The sequence below is a fragment of the Lutra lutra genome, chromosome 5 (genome assembly GCF_902655055.1).
Source record: "Lutra lutra chromosome 5, mLutLut1.2, whole genome shotgun sequence".
Lineage (NCBI taxonomy): Eukaryota > Metazoa > Chordata > Mammalia > Carnivora > Mustelidae > Lutra > Lutra lutra.
Genome location: NC_062282.1, coordinates 76,112,088 through 76,136,064, shown reverse-complemented (window position 1 = coordinate 76,136,064; position 23,977 = coordinate 76,112,088). Strand labels below are relative to the sequence as shown.

Genomic DNA, 23,977 nt, shown 5'->3' with positions numbered 1-23,977 from the left:
GGTAGGCTTGTTGCCTCCCAGGATCCTGTGTGGCTTCGAGTCCCCAGAGGTTCCTCACAGGAGGAAAGAGGGCTCTAAGAGGTGGCCACAGAGACCTCCACCCTGAGACCCCTTCTTTGGAGGCCCAAAGTATGCAGCTTGTCTCTTCTTGACAAAGGGCTACTTGGGCTGAAACGGGTGTACCCTCTCTCCACTCACGTCAGTGTGGGAGGCTGGGTTCTGCCGTTTGCATCTCCCTGTAACACTTGTAGGGCCGCGGTCCTCTGGAGTCCTCCCTGTGCTCTCAAGGCGCTTCATGGTGATGCTGCCACTCTCTCCTGTTGTGTCATCTCCCAGCCCTGCTCCAGCCCGTCAGGAGCCCAACGAAACACTTCCGTTCCCCAGACTGGCCTTGATCTCTCTGGCGAAGAAAGGCGCCTCCTACCTAGAATGTTCTTTTTCATCCTATCGCCGGGCTTGAGCCCATTTTCCATAGATGGCTGTCTGTCAAGGAAGTCTCACTCGCCGAAGGTCCAGGTGAGGTCCTGCACCTCTCCCGTACCACACGGAACTTCGCCTCCTGTTGCTGGCCTCCCTGAGACTGCGAAGCCCTTGCGGCAGGAATGTGGTCCTACTCCCTCTGGAGGTGCCAGCCTCCAGCCCGCACAGAGCAGAGACTCTGTGGGTGTTAATGGAATAGATGCACGTGTGTGTCAGTGCCCCAGGTACTTCTCAGGGATTCTCTGGCCAATGAACAAGATGGAACATGCCCTCCTTTCAGCAGCTCTGAGGGGGTCTCCCGCTCCACTTTCACGGGGGTTCTGGGCCTCTGTCTGTGAGCTTATGGGATATGCCCTCAGACAGCAAAAAGGCTTGGTTCTGGATTTTCAAAATCAATGTAGCTAATTAAAAAGTAACTCGAACTGGAAAACAAGTTTAGAAACAATTAAGATAATTAAAATATCACAACCTTAATTGAGACCAAGCCCTAAGCTTAAAAATGAAAATGAGTTAAAAAAAAAAAAAAAGACATGAAGCCTATAATGAACTTGCTTTCAAATTCAGTGTTTTCCAGCTTACTACATCTCTCTTGAAATTAATTTGTTCCTCTTTTCTTCTTAGAAAACAATTTCTGTAAAAATTATGAAACAAATTAATCGGGCATGTGTTCTGTGCCAGCTGACCTTTGATTGGTGTTGGGAAATGGGCAGGAGAGAGGACACGGAGCACTTGTGGGGGAGCACTCTGGGTCAGGGACACTGGCCTCGTGTGGGCCTCAGAAATCCTGAGGGGAGCGGGACTGGGGCAGGCGATCCAGGACTCTGCCATCCTGTGGGCAGTGCTACGTCCTGTTGTCAAGCCTGTGGTGGGAGAGGGAGAAACTTGGAACACAGGCTCCTGAAATCATTAGCCCCTTGACAAGGAAGCTTCTAGGCCTGCTCCCGGTTATCACTAACCTCAGCTCTCTCTCCCTGCCTCTTTCCTTGAGAAATTTCCGTGCCCCTTATTAATGGGCCTCTCAAATGCCACTTACTATTCTGATCTGTTATCGTTCCCTTTACAAAGTGGAGCCACATAGCCCTGTCCACTGCGGCTGTCGGCTGCTCTCCGGTGTCACCTCAGATGCTGGGGTTCCTCAGAAAAGCTCAGCTGGGAGGCTGCGTTTAAAGGCAGATGACACACTCCCTTCATCATCCTCATCCCCTCTTAATCTCAGCGTTCCTGTTTTTCAGACACAAAATGCACCGTGGTGATTAAAATGAACACCGACAGCTTGATTTATTACTGTTTTGTTGTTCTGCAAAGTTCATTTACTCAAAATAATTCACATACATGTTTGAAGTATTCAGACCCTGGTAATTAATTTTTAGCAGACTTTATTTCTGTATGCAAATTGTTAAGTATGTGTATGGAGTTAAGGGACTGGTTTTCATTGAGTAGTCTTTATGGTTGGATTTTGGGTTGTTTGTTTTGAAGAAATGCCGGCTTCATGAATTAGAGGAGTGGTGATTTATAGTTGTTTGCCATGTGCCAAGGCTGCAGAAAGAAAACTGGCCAAATCAGTGGTCTGTGTTGTTAGCTGGACGGTTGCCGCCTTCAGAGGCAGCAGACAGAGAGTGCAGTTGCCCAGGGCCGGACACCTCATCTTCCCCAGGAAGCCCTGGTTCCGGGCCTGGGCATACCAGATTCCCTAGCTGTCCTTGAGTTAGACCCTTGAGCCTCTTTCTGCCCTGAGGGCCTCCCAAGAACCTGGTGCACTCGGGCTCTCTACTTGGTGTGAGGTGTGGCCCCAAGGTTAAGTCCTCACGGGAGATCCTAGGTGATTCTCACCCTGCTGGCCTCTGAAGGTGAGATGTTTGTGTTCTGGAGTCAGCTGGTCGGGTGTGACATTCCCTCTGCAACGCTCATCCGTGACTCCTCTTTAAGACCTTCGTTTGTAAAATGGGCACATTACCAGCAGCCGCCTCTTTGGGTGGTTTCGAGAATTACACATGGTAATCCAGTTAGAGGGCTTGGTTCATGGCCCACATGTCTAAAGCCGTGGGTAAGTGTCAAGCTATCCTTGTTAGTACGAAGTCGTCTTACTCATTCTGCGGACACAATGCTCAAAAAAGGAGCAAACACCTACAAGTGGTGTAACCTAGACAAGGTCCGTTTTACATACTCACAAATATGAACTCGTGGACTCCTCCTGACAACCCAAACAACAACAGATGGCATTATCCACCCCGTGTAGAAGGGAAACTGAGGCACGGGGGAGCCACAGAGCTGGCATTCAGACTCGGAAATACGGGGCCTGGAGCCTGCTCTTCCGTACTCAGTGCAGCTCACCCAGTCGCTCTGAGATGGCACCATCCATGGAGGTCATCTGGGCCGCAGTGTGGACGTGGATGTTTGTGGAGTTGCCTGCAGAGAGAAAGAGAACCCCGGGTCTGGCCCTGAAGCGGGTCCTACAGTACTCCAGATTTTGCTATGCATCGCCCTGTCGGTTTCCACCTTGGCCTCACACTCCAGTGAAAATCCCCGGGGTTCTGCAGCACTGAGCCCCTGTCAGGGAAATGCTGAAGCTGGTACCTCAGCGGGGGCTGCCTGTGGTCCCGTCCCTGAGTTCCTGGAGCTCCCTAATGTCTGACTTTCTCCTGTGGTGAGGAGGGCCCCGCAAAGGATTGGCACGGTGGTCATCAGTGCTTGTCCCGTAGTCATTCTGCAGGTGGGCTTAATTTTGCGTGAGTCTTGGAAAGCAGGTCAGAGTTGGTGGGGCGGCCACTCTAGGGTTGGGGGTGCGAGACATTGCCCAAGGAGGAGGCCAGTGGCCTGAGGCCGTGCCAGCCTCCTGGCTTCTCAGGTGGACATCCTGAGGACGAGGAGCATTCCACCTAGGACTGGGAAGACTTTGCTGTGAGTTTCCAGAAGGCCCAGCCTCGGGGGACTCTGCAAGCAGACACAGGCTCCCCCCACCTGCCCCCGCCCCGTCGTTTGCCTGCCGGATGCAGCCCTTAGCTGAAGAGTTCAAAGTGAACACCCTGTCCCTGGGCTTGAATTAGCCTCTTTTATTGTCCTGCAGCTCATTTCCCTCTGCTAAGCTTCAGGCAGGCAGACAGTCCCTTGGGGAGTAGGCTGTGCCGATGAATCCCTGGGGGCCAGGACCCGGGTCTTGTTGCTGACTTGACTGGCCAAACCAATGTACCCTGCCAGTGTGGACGGCAGCTGAGGCTGCTGCAGCGGAGCGAGCCTCCCCAAGCTGTTCACGCAGCACAAAGGCCTTTGAGTCTTGTGGGTTCCCATCCCCTGAGACATACCCCGAAGCCATGGCCTTTGGAGGGAGGTGGTCTTGAGACTGGGAGTCTGTGCAGGCTAAGAGGAAACAGGACTTCTCTAAGCGCAAGGGTTTCATGGTCACCAAGGGACCCAGCCTGTGGAGGGGATGATGGCATTTCTCTGGGTAGGTGTTCTGTCCCTGCTTGGGATGCCCATTGGTATAACCGCCTATCTGTGTGGGGAGGACATGGGGCAACATCCCCTCCTCTGGCTGCAGAGAGAAGTTATGAAAGATTTACTGCCTAAATAGGCTTTCGGCCTGGAGCTGGGAGATAGTACGATTGTTTTTGTTTTGCGGAGAATTCCCTACGGCCTCTTCTCTGCTCTGAGCATCTGAGGAACGTGGGTTCCTCAGCTTGCTGAGCACGGATGAGCCTGGGGCCGGCTGCTCAGCCGGTTCTGGGAGACTTTGCGGTCGAGGAACTGCTGCTGTGGGAGACCCTTTCTCCCTCTCTCCACTGCCTGGGTTGAATCGACATCCCCTCCCTTCCCCCTGTCAGCCCCATGTGCAGGCCACACTTACTCTTCAGGGGAGTTGGGGGGGAGTGTCTTGCCGGTGGCCCAGATGTGCCTCCCTGTGTTGGCGTGTATTGGTCTTCATGCCTTGACTGCCGCCCCACCCTGCTCCTCCATCAATATCCAGTTCACATACTAATGCTTCATTAATCCGTGTCCCAGAAATTGATCTCTATTTTTCTCTCGAGCTCTGTTATCATTTTATATGCCCGGCAGGGCCCTTATCTCCTCCCGCCTTGCACGATAAATATTTATGTGTCACCTTGTCCCCTTCCTTATTATACCAGAACTTTGTGTGGCACAGAACGGTCTTGCACATCCTGAAGTTGTCCCCAAATTTAAAATAAGCTCATGGATGCACACAGTCCATGTTGATGGAACCGGGGCCAAAAAACTCTGTCCTCAAGGACTTTTGTAGTTGCAGGGAATAAGTAAAGGTAGGCATGGGTGAAGTCATAAAAAGCAATTGCAGACAAATAACGAGAGAAGGAAAAGTAGCTCTTGGTCCTTGGAGCATGTAAGCTTCTAGGATTTTTAAAGTAATTCCTGCCTGAGATGGAGATGCTGAAACTCCCCAAAGCACAAAGGAATCACTACCCTGATGTTGAAGAAGCGCATGTGCAGAGATACAGAATTCCCCCTGGTTTGGGGATTCATTCCAATCCCCATCAGCTGAAGAAAATAGCATGGGGTGCAAACACATGGTCTGTTTATTTCCCACTTGTTTATTTGAGTAGAAAGAAAAATTAAACTTCCCTGGAGGTCCTAACCCCCACCTCTTCTTGTTCTTTTTGCCTTAGCCCTGGACCCATCCAAAGACCCCTGCCTGAAGGTGAAATGCAGCCCTCACAAAGTATGCGTGACCCAGGACTACCAGACGGCCCTGTGTGTCAGCCGCAAGCACCTGTTCCCCAGGTAAGGCAGGGGGCTGGGAGGCCCACTCCAGTTGACAGATCTGGGGGTACCCAGTGTCTGACTGGGGGACAGTAGTGGTTGGGGGGAGGAGAGAACATGTTTCTGTCGCTATTTCTTTTTAAAAAGATTTTGTTTATTTATGAGAGAGAGAGAGAGAGAGCACAAGTTGGGGGCAGAGGGAGAGGGAGAAGCAGATTTCCCACGGAGCAGGGAACCCAAGGCGGGGCTTGATCCCAGGACCCCAAGATTATGACCTGAGCCAAAGGCAGACACTTAGCCAACTGAGCCACATGGGTGTCCCTTGTCATCCTTTAATATGGTGTATGGTGCCTGTAGTCCTGCTGGGTATGAATCTCAATTCTCAAACACAGATTTGCAAAGAATTTCAATATCTGTATTTGCTTTAAATCAACTTTATATGTCTCTGAGCCCACATCTGAGCAGATGAACAGAAAATCCCTTCTTGGTCATTGTGAGAACCATTCCTCCTTCCAGAATGACCCCAGAGATCCAGGATGCTTATAGCCAAGGAAACAGAGTCAGAGCCTTTTATCTTTTGGTGACCTCGGACCTGCTTCCTGTGGTAACCCTTTGAGGTTTCTCAAGGTCTGAGGGCTGTCGGCTTTCATGCCCGTATAGATGTGGGCATCTTTGTCAGGCTGGGGTTTGGGTCTTTCCTCCTCAGGCGCGCTGCACCACCATTCCTCCATGTCTTACTATTTTCTCAGTCTGCAGCACCTGGTCTCCCTTCTTCCCCAGCCCGGGGGAGGTAGGTCTCCTCACTCTCCTTTAGGATCATTAAAGCCTTTACCTCTTGCCTTCTCCTGGCTTTGTCCATCTAGTGGGCTTAGGCTTTTGTAGATGACAGAGAGAAACTTTGAATTTGGCCTACTTGTGCATTCAGTCCTACAGAAATATTCGAAGCAAGAACCAGCACATGCACGCGCACATGCACACACACGCGTGCGTGCAAGGCTTCTTTTACCAGTGGGGTTGGGTGGGTGGAGGTGGGAGAAAGGTGATTTCAGTGCCTCATCTCCCTTCTTCCTGTACTACTATACAGTGGAGAAGTATAGTCATGGGCCTCGGAGTCATCCACCAGTTTTGGATATGACCGTGTGCTCTGCCATGACCTCAGGTGGGGAACACAGCCTTCCTGGGACTTGATTCCCACCAAAATGCACCTCCTATCACTTTTGCTCGTTAATTCCACTTTGCCCCTGGGACCATGTAGGCTGTCCTGTCCCTTCCTGCACTTCTTGAAGTCTAAGCAGTGCTGGTCCCTTTGGCTGCTCCTCTTGGGACAGGTTCTAATTTCCTTCCTTCAGTTCTCTAAGTGGCTTTCTCTGAACTGCCCGGGAAGCCCTATCACGGTCCAGCACAGAGACCGCCAGGAGCTGAGCCCTCACCCTTTCTGTCTCTGCAGAGCTCGTCCCCGCAGCTCCTCACCCTGCCTCCACGATCACCTAAAAACAGTCATCCTTTGTCTCTGTAAGACTGAGATGCGAGGTATAATGGGTTCTGCTCTTCCCTGCAGACTGGAGCATTCTCCCTGGAAGTAAAGGCAGATCTCATCCCCAAACCCCTACCCTGTGTCAGGCGTGGTGCTCAGAAGAACTTTGAGTTCTTCTAGCCATTTTGTCAAGTTGGTATTTGTTGTCTCCGCTCTGAAGACGAGAGAAGTGAGACAGAAAGAGGCAGTAGCAATTGGCTTAGGTACCCAGAAAGTGGCAGCCGTGATTCAAACCCAGGACCGTCCAACCCCAAAGCTGATGTTTCCCATGACTGCCATACATTGGCCTCTCCGTTTTTCCTGTCCTCGTCTGTTTGTTCATTTTCTGTCATTTAACCGAAAGGTATCACGTACCTACCACGTGCCGGACTCGCGTTACCCACTGAAGCTACACGCTACATTACTCTCAAGGAAAATCAAGTTAACTGTGGGGCGGGATGTACAAAAAGTTGGTTGTTGTTATTACTAGAAAATGTTCATAAAGCATATGAACTCTGAGAAAACTAGACTAGATTCTGCAGCTGCACGTGATTTCTTCCTTCTCTGCTGGTGGTGAGATGAAGACTCTTTTGCCACAAATACCCAAATGCCCTTTTTGGGATAGTGCTCCAGATTTCAGCCGTCGGGTTGTGTATGTGTGTGTATGGATGTATAACATGAATAGTCTCTTGCCTGTTTCCTCCTGGAATGTAGCCCCTCTGGGAGTGCCATGTAATTGTCAGCATTACGCTCCAGTCTGTGAAAGGGGGAGGCAGAAACTGGGCATGTCTAGGGGGTGAGTGGTGTGTGTCCACGTGGGAAGCATCACCACTTGTTTGCTTGGGTTCCAAGTGTAACCCTCATCTCCCACCTCTCCTGATGGCCACAGAGTTATAGTGATTAAGAGCAAGGATTTGGGAATGAGCCCAATCTGGGCTCTGTTCCTAGGCTGACTGCTTCCTTCCTCTGTGACCTTGGCAAGTCACTGTACCTTTCTGAATTTGTGCATTTTCATCTGCAAAGTGGATTTAATGAAAGCACTCACCCATCCCTCTTTCCTTTTCCTTGGGATACATCCTCTAGGGACTCTTCAAGAGAGAGTTTCCAGGTAATAAGGTAATAAGTAGTCCCTGCACGGGGTATTTTGTGCACGCACATCCTTGTGTGAGAGTTCAGTGGGATGCACGTGTGTCAGGAACACAGTGTAGACTCACATTGTGACGGCTCGTCTTCCAGTTGCTAAAACAATTATGATCATCGTTATTGCTACTGTCTCGTTCATTCTGGAAGGTCAGCCAGGAAAGCCCATAGTAGCATGCTCTTGAGAAGAAGGTAGCCTCCTCCAGGTGCCCTCCCACCTTCCCAGCCTGACTGTGCCTGCTTCTCCTTCCTTTTGGAGGAAGCGGTGAGGTTCAGCCTGAGGATTACAGTGTCGTTTCTGCTGCCCTCTTTGTGATTCACAGCAGGTAAGGACTAAGAAGATGACTGCATTTCTCATGATAGGGACCTTTTGTTCATTGGAAAAACAGCCCCAAGAGGAGGCTGTGATTGAGACAGCATGCCTACTCCCTTAGCAGGATTTGGGAGGTGGTCTGAGCCGGGGAAGGTTGGCAGTGGTGTTGGCTCTAGCTGTGGGCCCACCCTCCCCCGCTCCCTCTCGGAGGCTGAATTGGTCGGCCCGCCATATCAGCCGAGCACACACCTCTTCCTAGGGTCTTGGACACCTTCCCAGATGAAACATCTGTCCTGCCACATTCTACTTTAGGGGTCCCCTCTGACCAGGGAGACAGTGTTGACAACTCTATTTATTCGTCCATCAGGGAAGTAATCTTTCCCTCTGTGAAACATCTGTAGACAATCCCATCAGCCAGTCTGGCCTCTGCAGCAGCTCAAGAGGCAAACCCCGGGTACCAGATCGCCAGCAGCGCACACACATGGAGAGGCGGCTGGGCCAGCCGCGGGCTGATTATGAGTGAGGCTCCAGACTTCAGCAGTCTTGTCAAGTGTATTGAGACAGGACAGTGAGCACGTCAGCGAGAAAATTTCATTAGCTTTCCTTGCCCGTGGAGAGGGAGTGAATGGAGAAGCTGTTTGACATTCAAGTCTGTGAGCACCAAGTGTCTGGGAGGACAGACCGCCATTTTGGTGGGCAGCCAAGTGGGGCAACCGGCCTCCCTCGGCTGGAGTTCACCTCTTTAGAGTGGTGTTTGGATTCTGGTTTGCATCTAGTCTCATCCAGAGGCTTCAACTACTCCCATGTTCTCTTTGGAGAATTCTCCTTGGAAAATCTTTGTTTTGTCTCTTCCTGCTGTTAAGCCACACTGAGCAGTCTAGGGAGAAGGTGAATTCTTGGTTGCGTGTTCACCTTTTAGGTTCTACAAAGGGGCCATTTATGCATTTCAGAGCCCTGTGAAGGTTGCCCAGAGCTGGAAAGCCTTCTCTGAGATGACTTTTTAAAAATATCTGAATTGATTTTTGATATAGCAATCTTTGATGCTTATTACGACAAACACTAAAGATACAGAAAAGTAAAAAGAAATGGGAAATAGGCAATGGTTGCACAAGCAAAAAACAGTAATTAAACATTCCTCCCATTCTTTTTTCTAGTCAATGGGTTTTATCCGTTGGTTTGTTTCTGGTAAAACTTGATCATCGAGTGATGCCTGTCTTATAAATAAAGATTTGTATTGGGTTCTCTTCAGTTAATTTTTATAAATCAGTATCTTTGTGATACTATAACTCTTTGTAGATACAAATTTTATAGACTGTCATAATGTAGTATACAGAAGATTAACTTGAAATGGATCATAGACCTAAATATGAGTTAAGAATATAAAACTTCTGATAGAAAGCCGGAGTAGTAACCTTGGGTTTGACAGAGATTTCTTAATTAGGGCACAGAAACATCATGAACTATAAAAGGAAGAGATAATAATAAAAAATAAAAACAAATTGGATTTCATCAAAACTGATCTTCAGAACACATAGTAACAAAAGGATAAGCCATACTAAGGGAAGATATTTATGAAACACAGGTCTGAGAAGAGGTTTGTATCTGGATTATGCAATGAAAACATCTGTTCCTACAAACACTCACTCATGAATATTTGTAGCAGTTTTACTCGAAATAGCCAATAGCTAGAAGCAACCTCAAATGTCCATCAGCAGGTGAAGGCTTAAACAAATTGTGGTACATCCATACAGTGGATCACGACTCAGCAATAAAAAGAGATAGGCTATTGATGCATTCAGTAGCATGGATAAGTTTGCTAATAACTCTGCTGAGTGAAAGGGCATCGTCCAGAAAAAGAGTATATATGCCATGAGTTCTGTTTACCTGAAATCCTAGAGAACGCAGGCTAATCCGTGGTAGCAGAACACAGAGCATTGGTTGTCTGCGAGAACAGGTCAGTGGGGTGTCTGAGCAGTCTTTAAAGCTAGATAATGCAGAGTGGATCTGTCGGGAAATAGTCACACTCTGGGTTTCGATGCCAAAAATGCCACCGGCAAAAGAACTCTTTGGGGTAAGAAGACTTTTTAAGGCAACAATGTATCATTCTCCCTGACTTAGATTTTGGGCTTTCTTAAAGAAAATGCCCTCTCAGGAAACAGGGGTGGACAGAAAGCCATACAACCCACAGAGGGCTCTGCTCATAGGGATTCTCTGCCCATCAAGATGGCTGGTTCTGATTTATTGCTCTGGGTGGGCGGGGGCTAAGGGTGGGATTCTCCCTACAGAGCGATGAACATTGATTTTACCTCTCTGTTGCCATTGATTTTCATTTGGAGAATGGAAAATTGAAGCATTTGTTTTAAGCCTTGCAGACAAGCAACATTCTCGAATTCGGCCAGTGCATTGTGAGCGGGAGGAAAGGGTGTCAGGATGGGACTTAGAACATCTGAGTGTACCCTTGGAAGCCTTCTGGGAGCAGTGGAACTAATCTGTTTTTAAATAAGGAGCCGACGGCCAGTCTTTCCAGTGGGGCTAGGCCTCTCTAACGTAATGGCCCTTTATCTCCACTTCCTAATTATCTGGAATAACAACGAATTCTCTGCACCGGCGAAGAATTCAGATTGAGTCCAGGCTCGTGGTGCTGTAGACCAATCTGAGAGCTTTCTGTCTTTTATGTGAACTTGGAAAAAAAAGAATCAAAGTGTTTGAGGTCAGAGAGAAGTACATAACAGAATGTGCCTCAAATACCAAACTCTCAGAGGATATTTGAAAGGATGATGGTTATTTCATCTCCGTTTTGTTTTACAACAAAGTGCTGCCTCCTGCTACAGGGGCTTTGAATGGGTTGATTATATACACACATACCTGGCTCGGTTTGGAAGATGTACGGCCATGTGCAAAGTGGGTGATTCCTCGGTGTCTGCATGGCAATCTCGTACTTTCTCCAACTCCAGGCCTTGCCCGTGACCGAAGTGTGATCATGCTTGCATTCCTTGTTTACGTTTCCATCTTGATAAAGCTCACGTTTCTTCTCCCAGGGGCCCAAGCGTTGCCTTGTGTTCTGTTTTAACCTCATGGGATCTTCCCTTTCCCTGCTCTGGGCCCAGGTAGAGTGCTGATGAGAGCTTGGCGCTGTTTATAGGCCAGTGGTGGAAATTATGGAGCTGAGTTTTGGGTTTGAGCCCACTTCTAAATCAGCCACCTTATTAAACAGGAAAACCGTCACTGGGATCTCTTGACTTGGGGTCACTGAGGCAAACAAAGGGAGAGTGGTTGATTCAAGAGATGCCATTTCTTGACCACCTGCCATGTTAGGCACACTCGGTGGAACAGAGTTTGCTGACTTCTCACAGCAGTCAGAGAGGTCTGCGTTATGATCCCCGTTGTATGGATGGGATTACTGACGTCCTGTCAGTAACTCCTTTCCTGGCCAAGGGCCCTCAAGGGATGGATTTGAACCAGAATGGAGGAATACCACAGGGCCCCTCTGCTGCATGAGTCACAGGTATAAGCTCTCGCTGTCTAGTTTGCCTTTTCCGTCAGAGCTGAAGCCCACCTGTCACCCAGCCAACCTGCCGACCTACTCCTGGCCCGAGGGGTCCTGTGCTTGAGCTGGTGCCCTTCTGTCCTAACTTGTGTCACCGACAGAGCCATCACTGGGGGCATGGCAGACACCCATTTCCACCTTTTCTATGCCCACAGTGGTCATTCTGGGTTCATTTTTCCCTCGCTGGTTTATCCAAAGGTCGTCATTGAAACCACATGTCACTTAAACATAAGAGATACTTACTTACTTTCAACCGCAGCCTTTTTTTCCTTTTCCTTCTCCCCCCCGCCCCCCAATGGAAGTATTGTATGCCTCTGCCTGGAAGGACCTAGCTGCTCCTGGGGACTTCAGTGAGCAAGATTTCATAACTCAAGCAAGCCAGTTACCTTCTCTGTTCCTTTGTTTTTCTCTCTGAAATTGAGAGTATTGATTACACGAGCTTGACAAGAGCAGCACAGAGTAAAAAGCAATTCATAATGGAGATGTGAGTAATTGCGTAGAATTTTTAGTCCCTTGGAACAAAGGGGACGGAGTGAGAGGCAGAAATTACTTTGTGAGGTGGATTCACTAGGTGAGTTTTAGGAGCACATTAAAATCATGACTGTGAGTACATTTTTCCAGACCCAAATTTGCCCCTGCCTTGATCCCCCCCCCACTTTTTTTTTTTTTTAACTTTATTGCCAGTGCCCCACAGGTTAGATGGAGGGCAAATGAGGGCAATTACCGAGTGAGTGCTCCCAGCAGAGTCTGATGGCATCTTGCTGGCTGGACAGTTTTTTCTGAGTGTGACTTTTAAGGACAGGAGCCTCTGCTCTACCTGAGCCCTTTCCGGCCCCCGCCACCCATGGCCACATGCTCCTTTCTCCCTCCCAAGTTGCACTGCTTGAGATCTTTCCAAAGAGGGTAGTTTGTGTTTCCCATTGACCCCAATGCATTGGATTGTTGTCTCTCTCTCTCTCTCTCTCTCTCTCTCTCTCTCTCTCTTTTTTGAGCCATATTCTCTCTATAGGAGATTGGAAAGGTTTTATCGTTGAATTCCCAATATGAGCATGTGCCCAGATACAAAGTTGCTGGAAAGCTAGGAAACTGAAAGTGTGTGGAGCTGGGCCAGGCACAGACGTTCACACCGCCCTCTCAACTCTTCCCTCTGTGTCTGTCAGAGATCCCGCGTGCGCTAGGCTGCTCTGCGGTCCTCCCCGGGGTGACGGACTGCGGTTGCCGTGTTGATTGCTGTTCTTGCCTGTTAAGAAATGGACAGAGAGGCATGTTTCATGCATCAGATTTAAGTGGATTTAGAAAGCGGAGGTTGAGGTGGGTGTGTGGGTTTTGAAGAGGTAATCACTAGATGTGATTTCCACAGGGGCTCAGGGCGTGCTGGGAAGCACACAGGTGTGAAGCATTACATTAGCACGTTCATCCCTAAATACTAGGAAACAGACAAGCTCCAGCCCCCTCAACCCCGTGACTCACTGAAGATGTTCCATTGCCCACACATTCTGGGCACCCTTTATGGTATCCAGAGAGAGGAGTATCCAGGTATCCCAGTGTGGGGAGAGGGCTGGGGGACAAAGCCTCTGTGGCCCCTCACAGAACACATCATCTTCTTTTACAAAAGGGGTCAGACTGAATTTTCCCACTTAAACGAACTTCTGCTTTAATTTTCTGAAATCTCTTTCCGTTGCCTCTGTTATTAATAAATCTGCTGTGGCCTGCTTGCTTTTCTGCCAAAACTCATGATCCCAACTCGTAGGTTTTCAGTTTAGACATTTTATATCAGATTAATTCAACCCATGAACCATGAAAGACATTCTTGATGGGTATCGGGCACCTCAGTAGGGCCCATCTGGGGGCACTGACCATGCAGGTTATGGGGCCAGGAAATGGACTGAGGATGATTTATATGGGCATCCGGGGCTATCTTTAGAAGTATTTTGTTTTAAATAGAATGTTCTCAGGCTAATGTCCTGTCTTTAATGTTCCTCATGGAGAGGGTGGGAAGAGGGCGAGGCCCTCCACGCACAGAGGGACAGGAGAGATGAAAGTTAATTAGTTGGGGGACTTTGCCACCTTTCCAAGGCATTCTTAAATTATGTTTTTAATGGGCTCACACTGAAACGGATGCAGGTCTGTTACAGAGCTGGGAAAGGCCCTCCTTCCAGTCTGCCTGCCTGTCCGTGATCTCGCCACAGCTGGACGTGCTGGTGTGTCCTGTTTTCCACTGAACTGGGAGTGTTGCTTTCCATCACCTAGTGGGAAAGAGGAAGCCCCGCCTCCAACCTCCCCTGGCAATCAGTAATCCCAGGTAGAGGGCAAGATGGCAGGGCTCAGGTCCAGCCTGGAATTTGAGCCTTCTTCTGCAGATGCCAGGGGAGGCCATCCATGAATGCAGCGTTGCTGATAAAAGGCTTGAGGACTCGGATCTCTCCTGTCATAATTTTGGCAGGACGAGCCCTCGGGAAACAGCTCACGTACACCGGTGATGGTGGGTTAAAGGTCCTTAATTCAGAACCCTCTAAGTTGGAGTCTGTGATAATTTCTTGATTTAGCAAATATTTATGGTGCCTTCTATTTGCCAGACCCTGCTGCGTGTTTGGAATTCTGCAATGAAGGGGCATGATCTCGCCTTATGGAGAGCAAAGTCTACAGGAGAAAGGAGATAAAAAGGAAATTAAGTATCTAATAAACTGTCATAAGCACTAGGTAGGGTACGGACAGGGTGTCCTAACAGAATCCCTTTAGCTGGTTGAACGTGGGCATGCTGGGGAGGTGAAAGGTGAAAGGTGCCAGCTGGGCAAAGAGTAGGGAGAAGCGTTCTGTGTGTGTTCACGTGACGCTCCTGCACATCTCATTGAAGCTTGTGGCCTAGGCGAGAAGATGGGAGACAAAGATTGTATATAATGAAAGCTAGAAAATTAAAAAAAAAAAAAAAAACAAAAAAAAAAACATGGAATAAAGTTAAAGTTCCAAGATGCGGGCAACCATTTCCAGCTGCAGTTAGATTGGGACAAGGGTGGGAGGTAGAGAAGGGGCAGCGTTCCCTAGTATTTCTAGTGGTACAAGAGCACATGAGCACAGTGTGGCTCATGCACGTTGGGACTTGCTTAGCAGAGATGGGAGGGCAGGGGGGCAGGGCAAGGTGGCCCTGAAGCCCATCTACTATCCAAGGGCCACTCTGCCCTCAAGACACTTGCCTACACAAAATCTCCATTTCCTTATTAAGTGCTGACTTGCACCCTAGCCTGGGGCATCGTGATAAGGAAGCAGTAGGCATAGTGCTGGCACATACTAGGTGCTCAATAAAGGTGAGTCTCCCATCTGAGTCTCTAGTTCTTCAGTGAACATCTAGATGGAGGAATAAACCTTGCAGACCTTGCAGAGTCGCTCGGGCCTACGTGAGGTCACACATGCAAAGGCCCTATTATTTGTAACATTCCGAATGGTATCAGTTTTCATGATTGGTGAGTTCCTTACTGGCAGAGCGCCCTTGCTCCTCATTAGCTCGTTCTCCTACCTGCACCACCCACACTCTCTCTGGGGCATAGGCTCAGGTCTGGGTACATGTTCGGGACGTATTGAACAAATGAATGCGTCACGTAAGTCTAGAAAGAGGCTGGAGGTGCATAGTCAGACTGGTGTCTTTAATTAGAAGCTCTGAGAGGTCAGCGAGTGAGTCACAAAGCGGTGCTCCAGGTCATGTCAGGGCTGTTCACAGGAGGGCAGAGCATATCCCATTTCCCCTTATAGAGCCTACCATCCTCTTGACTGTCCAGGAAAATGCTCAGATGGAGCCCGTGAATTCCCACAGGGAAGCCGGAGGCAGCGTGTGTGTGAAAGTGGTCTCGTTATTATAGGGAAGGAGCAAATGTACTCCAGACTCCATACTCCGTCCTCACCTGGTGGCCTGCTCCCGTGGCACCCTGCCTCTTTGCCCGCCTTCGCTCTCAGCTGAAGGGCCCGTTCCCCCGGGCCACAGGCTTGGCCTTGGAAGGGATAAGGGGTCATCTGTCTTACAGACCCCTCGAGTCTCTCAGAGCTGGAGGTCTGTTCTTCAGAGGTGCTGCAGAAGGGCCTTTAAATCTGCCTACAGGAAGGAGGGGACACATGCTGGGCAACCGGTCTGGCAGCCACCATGAGCGGGGCCTCCCTAGATTGGCACTTCTCTCCCACAGCTCCCCTGACAGCAACCGGACTCAATTCATCCTCCTCCTTCATCCAGGAGTCTTGCACGCTCCAGAATCTCTTCTCTGTGAAGTCTGACTCCTCTCTCTCTTGTCCCGTGGGACTGGCCCTTCCTGCCCTCCAGAATAAGAAGGGCTGCTTGTCGCCCATGATGCCTGTGCAGCCAGGAGGAAGCCCAGCAAGGCAGCAGGCATTGTTCTCTTGGGTCCTTCTCTGACCTGGAGAGAGGCCTGGTGCACAGAGGCTGGGCGATGAGCTCCCTACTGCCCGGAGAGCCTTGGGCCTCCAGTGTGAACTCACAGTGCCCCTGCCAACTGATTGGAACACAATGGGGTGACATTTGATTTCCTGCTAATCTACTCACTCTCCAACTTCACCAGTTCTCTCTGTGCCATTTTTTCATCTGGTATTATGGGCCCAAGTTGGATCATTGCTGTTCATTACTCTGTTGATGACTGTAGACCTTTGGTGGCATGTCCAAACACTTGGCATCAGATTGATAGCTGGTAGATATGTGCAGAGGAGAGGGTTGGGGTAAATGGAGTGATGGTCCTGGCAGGGTCCTGTTGATAGGAGTGTGAATTGGTACATTTCTGGTGGACGTTTTGGCCTCATTGACCCCATGATTCCACTTTGGAAAATCTATCTCATAGAACTTGAGAGAGAGGCACATTAAGATTTGTCTACAAAAGTGTTCAGTGCACTTGACTACAATATCGTAGAAATGGAGACAACCTCCTCACTGTCCAGTCATAGAAGAATGTTTACGCCAATCATCGTGTGCTTTCTGGAGAATCCCCTTCCTCTAGGCTACCTCTGCCTGAACTCTTGTGGTATTGGGCGCCTCCTTCCCCAGCCCTCTCAGACAGACACCCTGTCTCACTGTGTGAGGTGTCTTCCTTACAGTGACTTGAATGATTTTCCTGTTGGTAACGTCTGTGTGTTGGTCCAGGTTCTGCTGTGGAATAGCACTGGGACCCACGGATTTATCGTTCCCTGTGCCAGTGCATTCTGGAGCATCCCATCTGTCTGTGGGAAGGGCTGGGAACCTGATTAAGGATAGCTCAGAGTGACTGGTTGTGAAGAGCTGCAGGGCACATCCAAGGGACTTAGAACAGGGGACAGACGTGCTCAGAAGAAGGGGATGCGGTGTCTGAGGTAGCCTCAGGGGGAGGTGGCATGTGAGTGGCTGCTTGCATGAGGGCAGGGGGATCGTGGCAGTGGAAGCTAAGTGTTCAAGAAGACCCATGCCATGTATCCACAACATTCCCCACCAGTGAAGGCCACAGAGCTTTGGCAAGTTTCCAGCTTCTTTCCCGTGACACTGTGAAGAAAGCTTCCAGATCAGGGGCAAAGTGATGGTGCTGATGGGGCTCTTTCTGCCTCCCACAGTGCTTCTGGGGCATGGCCGGCTGTGGACGGCGTGTGGATGATGGTGCTCAGCTCCTCCAGTGCCGGGTGCCTGTCAGCTTCCTGTCTCCAGCCCTGTCCTCCAAACCGCAGTGTCCCCGACGTCATACTGTCTCCCCACTTCTGCTTCATTTCGCTCGCTTGTTCTTCCCAAGGTCGATCATACCGGCCACCTCAGGACACGGTGCTTTGTTGCTGGTGACTAGGAAACAAGAGTGGGCATCCTTTCTCTCATACACACACCCACAGTCATGAGTTGTCCTCCCAGGAATGCCAGCTTGTGTTCTCTAAGATGAGAGCAGAACCAATGGTGGTCTTGGGTGTGCTTGCCCGCACCCTGGTCTGCACACCTGAGCTTACAGACAGTAAGCTGGAAGCCCTGTTAGCAGAGCCTTTCATTGTTAGGGCCCCTCCTACAAACAGTCAAGATCATGAATGCTCAAGGAAGGAAGCCAAATGAAATTCTCGGCCTTGGGCTTGCTTGCTTATCATTTGATTTTTTTTTCCCAATTAGCGTTTCCATTGCTAACGATTTCCATTAAGATCTCAGAGCTGGAAAGGGACCTGTCTTTACTGGGCCAGCACACAAAGAAGAGCAGTAAAGGAATGCCGAAGGTCAGTGGGTAATAGTCACAATTTCTTTGCTGCTCCCTTTTAGGAAGAAAAAGATTTTTAAAACTGAGTACTCTGCTCTCCACTGTCCTGCGGGAGTAAAGAAAGCTCAGCTGCTCACTTATATTTCCCTAATAGCTTGCCATGACACTGCTGGCCTGGCATTTTCCTTCAATAAGCAGAATCTTAGTTGGGCCCTGTGTGGGTACATGTGTCGTCCACGCATGCGGATGGTGGACGCGTGTAAGTCCCTGCGGCCAGGTTCCTGCACGGAGCTGAACTCTGTCTCTGCCTCTCGGAGCCGCTGGGCGCCTCTGGCCCAGCTCTGTCACTCTCTTAATGGGAGAGGACTGCAGACTGGAGTCTCCAACCCCTCAGTGGAATTTACATAATCACATCAGCCTGCTAATCTTCCTGATCTGATCCTGAAACACCGAGAGTGGGGTCTTGGCTAAAAGTAGGTTTGATGAGGATCCTGGACATAGATATTTGCTTTCAAGTACAAGGAAATGTTGATATCAAGTAATGTCTAGAAATGTGAGATAGATGAGAGATCTGTGTCATCTGGCAGGTTCCTTGTCTTCCTGCCTTTTGTGCGCTTTTGGCCACACACATGGCTTCTGACACTCGGAAACCAGGAACGGCTGGGTGTGGGGGGGGTTCTGAAGTGGACAGCACCTTGCTTCTGCGTAGGGATGTTCTTGGATAAGGTAGCAGTCTGTGAGAATCTTCAATGTCTCAAGAGTTAAGGTAACACCTACCTCACATCAGTGTCGATGTTCAGAGTGATTAAATGTGATCCTTACCCTTTGGTAAGAGGGGTGACATGTGATATGTATTAGAGAAGTCTGTCAGTTACAGTGCTAGCATCATCTTTGAATTCTTTGCCCAATTTCTGGCACGTTAGCAGGTACTTACTGTTTATTGAAAAAGTACAGATTGTGTTTAGAATCCTAGCCGTGTTTAGAAGATTTATACCTTCAGTTTTGATAGCTTTCCTTGAACAAATGCTCAACATAACTTGAAATTTTAGTTTGGATACAGTGATCTGACCTCTGAGGCTCCCCTGAAACCTTTGAGACCTGGTCACCTTTATCTAGGTGAACTAAGTCCCTTTTTTCCCCAGCAGAGAGAGAGAGACAGAAGAGCACAAGCAGGGGGCTCTGGCAGGCAAAAGGGGATGCAGGCTCCCTGCTGAGCAGGGAGCCGAATATGGGACTCGATCCCAGCACCCTAGGATCATGAGCTGAGCCGAAAGTAGATGTTTAACTGACTGAGAGCCCCAGGCACCCTTAAACCACCCCAGCTTCTTTAAACATGGGGACTGGCAGTCAGGTGTGGGTTTGGCAACCTGTAGTTCTTAAAAAATTGTGAAAATCATTCCTTTTTTTTTTTTTTTTTTTTTAAGAGTTGGAACAAATGAGACCAGCAGCACAGGGTTGTCAGAGAGTCAGGCAATAGCCGTGTAGAGTCACCAGGCAGAGGTTCCCTTTCTCAGACCCTTAGGCCTCCCTTGCCTTCTTTATGACCTTGAGTTTATTTACATGGTCACGTAGTATTTTTGGAAACTCTCACCTGGCTCTTCACCCTGCTCATCTAGGAGGAGTCGAGGCATCCCCACCTGCCTCGACCAGAACACAGCTCAGGTGACAGGCAGGTCATGGAGCCTCGGGATAACCTTCACCCACACCTTAGAAAGATGTTCTTGCTTTTGGAATTGCTTGTGTACCAGGCACATAATTTTTTGGTGGCCCTGATTCTACTCTAAAACTGTAAAATCACACTTTTCCCGTGGGATTGAAAGCACTTTACAAGTCCTGTCAATGATGCTCTAGAATCATGCCTGTGAACTGATGGCTCTCTCCTTACTTCTGGGGTTTGCGTATCTCTTCTGAGATGTTTGCGCTGTGACTTGGAATATGTCCCAAGCTTCACCGACCTTACTTGGGTCAACTCCGATGGGGGGAAGCCACAGAGAGGTGCTGGCTTTCCTGGGGTGCACAGGCCAGCTTGAATCAGTGAATCAGGGGCAAATGGGACCCATCCTGGGAGTGTGGTTCTTCCCATCTCCACAGGTCTGTTCTGGTCCTGAAGTCTCCCCAGCTTACTCCCCAACACAGCTTCCCATGTTCCACCATGCCTCTTCTCCCTCTTGGGGATGAGGGGAGGGGTAAATGAGACACATTACTGTGTAAAGGGCTTAAGACAATGCCTGGAACTAGAGAGCTTAAAACATGTTAGTCCCTCTTGGTGGTAGTAATAGTAATAGCATCAGGATAAGAGTAAGTCCTCACTAAATGCCTAGCTCCTGTTACTATGTGTTTGCCCTTTTAAATTTCAAACATCTGTACACAGCACGTCTTTGTACCACGTGGGTGCCCAGTAGCACTCAGGACACCCCTAGGCACACCCTGGTGACTCCAGGCATACTGAGACCTCTTCCTCTTTTCCTCTAATGGACATCTGTTCATTAGGAAGACGGGGCGCTCTTGGAACAGGATCTTCCATCTGTAATCTTCTTCCTTTGGAAGAGGATGGAGACTGCTGAGCCCACAGATACCACGATGGAGAATATCTGACATGAGAGCTTGTCTCTGTCATCAAAGCAGCTTTTGTAAATGACACAGGCCATTATGCTCTCCCTGTGTAATTTTATGACTTTGTATAATGACTTGAATAACCCTAACAACGGAGGAATTATAGCACCATTTTACATGACAGATTATTTCAGTGGTTAACATGTTTTTCATTTCAATTAACATTCATTATTTTGTCCCTGGTTCAAAATAGCCACCACGTTAGCTCTCTGAGTATCTTCCATCCTTGTTTTAGAAGCAATTAGTTCAGATTTTGCCAACAAATTCAGTGTTGTTTTTGGATGGGCAGTTTGATGTTAACAAGGGAGTACAAGGCTTGTGATGCTGGCTGCCAGCAGCCAAACACCGGGATTGCTGGAAAGGGGCCCTTCTTGGGTGGGTCCTTCATGGCTCTGAGCTCACAATTCTCCTTTAGAAAGCTGATGAGAGAAGCAGACACAGGACGGAAGAAAAGGTCCTGGGATGGTGACCGGCTCTTCCATAAGTCTCAGTCTCTCCCTTCTATAAACTGTCAGAGGGTCGTGGGGTAGGAGGAGTCAGGGAGATGTGTTCAGGGCCCTTAGACAGTCAGGTGGTTGTCCCACAAAACCACTGAAGGCTTGCTAGCTACTGTTACTCTCTGGACTTGCTTTACTCTTTGACCCACAGTTCACACAGAGTAGAGCAGTTTTATCTTAAGTTATGCATGTCTGGTAGAATACCAGGGTGTTAGACAGTAAAGGGCCTTTCTTCAATAACCAAAAGAAAAAAAATTAACAAGGCTACATAGGCCCTTAGCAGCCCCTGCCCCCAGTATATCCTTAAATTGTTTTTGGACACTTAAAAAGTTTTTGAACATTGTTGAATTTCATCGTGTGTGTGGATGTCAGGAAATGTATACCTGCCCATCTCTCACCAAAAAAAATTCTTCTGTAAGTGTCTGTCCTGCACCTGTTTTGCCTTAGGCCTTGGCTCTGGTCCTCCTTTGGCCATGGCCAAGTGAAATGTTGGACCACAACTGATGTCATCATTGACCTCGTTGGTGTCAACTGTGGGGAACCAGCAGGAGAGAGGACTTGCCCTGATGGGTGAGGGTCAGGATATCTGAGTGAGGAGTGGCAGGGCCCCATGGGTAGCAGGAGTGAGTCATTCCTGGTATGTGGACTTGAAGGGTAAGGTTGACATTTCTGAGAACTAGGACTGGAATATGTTGGAAAGAGTGGTCACAATCTGGCAGTCTTGGTTGTCACTGCTGCCCTCTTGGAAGAGTGTAGTTGCTCTTGTAAATAATACACCTAGGATATGTTTCTTTACATACTATGCTGAGGAGAAATCCTCTGAGCAATCTTCCGAAGAATCGTTTCAGAATGGAGTAAATCTTGAAATTGAGACTGTTGACGTGCGATTCTATGCTGTGCTGTTCCCTTGCCAGAAGATCCAAAGGTCCCATCATTCGAGTACGACCCAGTTGTGTTTGCTGATAATTTCCATTGTTTGAATTTTCACTTCAGGGTATATTTCTTTATAATTAATACTAAACTTAATATTTCCTGTATTTAAAAAAAGCATGTGAGTGCTGTGAAGAATGTAGAAAACCTTACTATTTTAGCAATTCTTGAGGATTCCTGAGAATTCTGATTTCTTGTTCCTAAATCCTAAAAATTGATATCTGCTGGGAATTTGGAACCACCACATCTGAGGTCCTTATCCAGTTTGGGAGGCAGTCTGACCTCTGGACTAGGAGGAACCTTCAGCCCTGAGGAGCAGAGCAAGAGTTCCCTCCACCCACTTCTCAGTTGTCTTTAGAAAAAAAAAAAATTTTTTTTAAGAAAGAATGCTGTCTACATCTTTTTTTAAAATTTTATTTTATTTTTTCAGTGTTCCAAGATGCACCACACCCAGTGCTCCATGCAATCCATGTCCTCCTTAATACCCCCCACCCTCTCCCCTCCAAAACCCTCAGTTTGTTTCTCAGAGTCCACAGTCTCTCATGGTTCATCTCCCCCTCTGATTTCCCCCAACTCACTCCTCCTCTCCTTCACCCAATGTCCTCCATGTTATTCCTTATGCTTTGCTAATCATTGTTTTTTTTAATCAAGTTTGACTTAGGATTTCTGAGTCTGTTGAATTCTTGGTGTTTAAAACCACATGATAGGTTTGTCTTCTTGTTAGTGCTGATAATTTCCAGAAATAAAAGGAGGAAGTTCTAGAGGTTCAGATTAATAAATTCACCTTTTTCACCGAACAAACTCACGTGTTGAGGGTTGACCATGTTTCCAAGCCCCAGGAGCACGAAAATGGTAAGACCCAGTGACTACCCTTGAGGCGTGGACAGTGCACTGAGGATGGTAGACTCAAAAAGAACTGCTTTACGTTGAGTGGATGTCACAGCTGTGTTGGAACCAGGGGTAATAATGGAACATTACTGGAACAAATGATGTCACCATCACTTCTCCTTGAGGTCAGATTCACAGGTTCAGGAGAGATACCATGAAAGGCAGTTGACCTGAAGCTGGAATGAGGGTCAGACATCTTCTAGGCAGGCAGAAAGTGTGCAGTCATGTGGACTTGGTGTTGGCATGGCTCATAGGGCCGGCTGGAGTTGGGTCAGTAGGACTGAGGGCAGAAAGGGGAGGCATCCAGGATGGGTTCTAAGGCTTTTAGCCTGAGTCTGCCCCCACATCCTATCAGAGTAATCATAGTCACTTAACTTTTGCTCAGGTCAAAGCAAGGTTCTCACTGGGAAACCAGTTGGCAGCCTGACCGGAAGTGATGGCAGGACCCTGGGGGTGGGGCATAGGCCTGTGGCCAGACTGCCTGTGGAGGGGCCCCAGGAGACTTCCTGGTGGGGAGGGGCGTATTGAACTGGGGCTTGTAGATTTTGCCTTGGGAGGCAGAGAGAGATGGAGGGGGGAAGTGTGGGTAGTAAAGAAGATGTGTCAGATAGAAGGAAAACCCCATGGTGGTATGGGTGCACAGAGATAGCTGGTGGGCTCTGGAGAGCCACAGAAGGTGGCTGGAGCAAAAACACTTGGTGGTGATGGTCCGTGTGTGTGTGTGTGTGTGTGTGTCGGAAGGGAGTGGGAAGCAGACACCCTGTAAAGGTAGGCTCAGTCAATGTAATACCAAAACTAGGAGTTCGGCCTGTGCCCCAGGAAGGCGGGCGAAAAGAAGGAGGGAGGTTTTAATTATGGGAGTCATGTCATCAGATCTATACTTAAGAATCATCACTCTGCTTTGGAAACATAAATGCTGGGAATTTTGGTAAACTTAAAAAAAAAAGATTCAGAATAAGCAGTTAAGCATAAGAGATAAAGAAATGCCTGTGACCTGCCAGTTGTCTTTGTGCTCTCCTTGCTGGGGTCCTTGTGGGCTAGGGTTTTCTTTGCGGGGTTTGTCAGTAGGGTGGCAGGTATGGTTGCCCCTAACACCGGCCAGGTCAGGGTGGAATTAGGGCTTCGTGGCCAGCTGAAAGGCTG

General features: G+C 48.7%; 1 protein-coding gene across 2 annotated transcripts in view; it reads left to right on the top strand.

Annotated features, from left to right (window-relative positions):
* SPOCK1 (SPARC (osteonectin), cwcv and kazal like domains proteoglycan 1) overlaps window positions 1-23,977 on the top strand; it is a 516,740-nt gene that overhangs the window by 358,908 nt on the left and 133,855 nt on the right. For both annotated transcript variants that reach the window (XM_047730551.1, XM_047730550.1), the window contains one exon: window positions 5,115-5,229. In XM_047730551.1, the coding sequence (XP_047586507.1) occupies window positions 5,115-5,229 (115 nt within the window). The remainder of the gene's footprint in view (window positions 1-5,114; window positions 5,230-23,977) is intronic.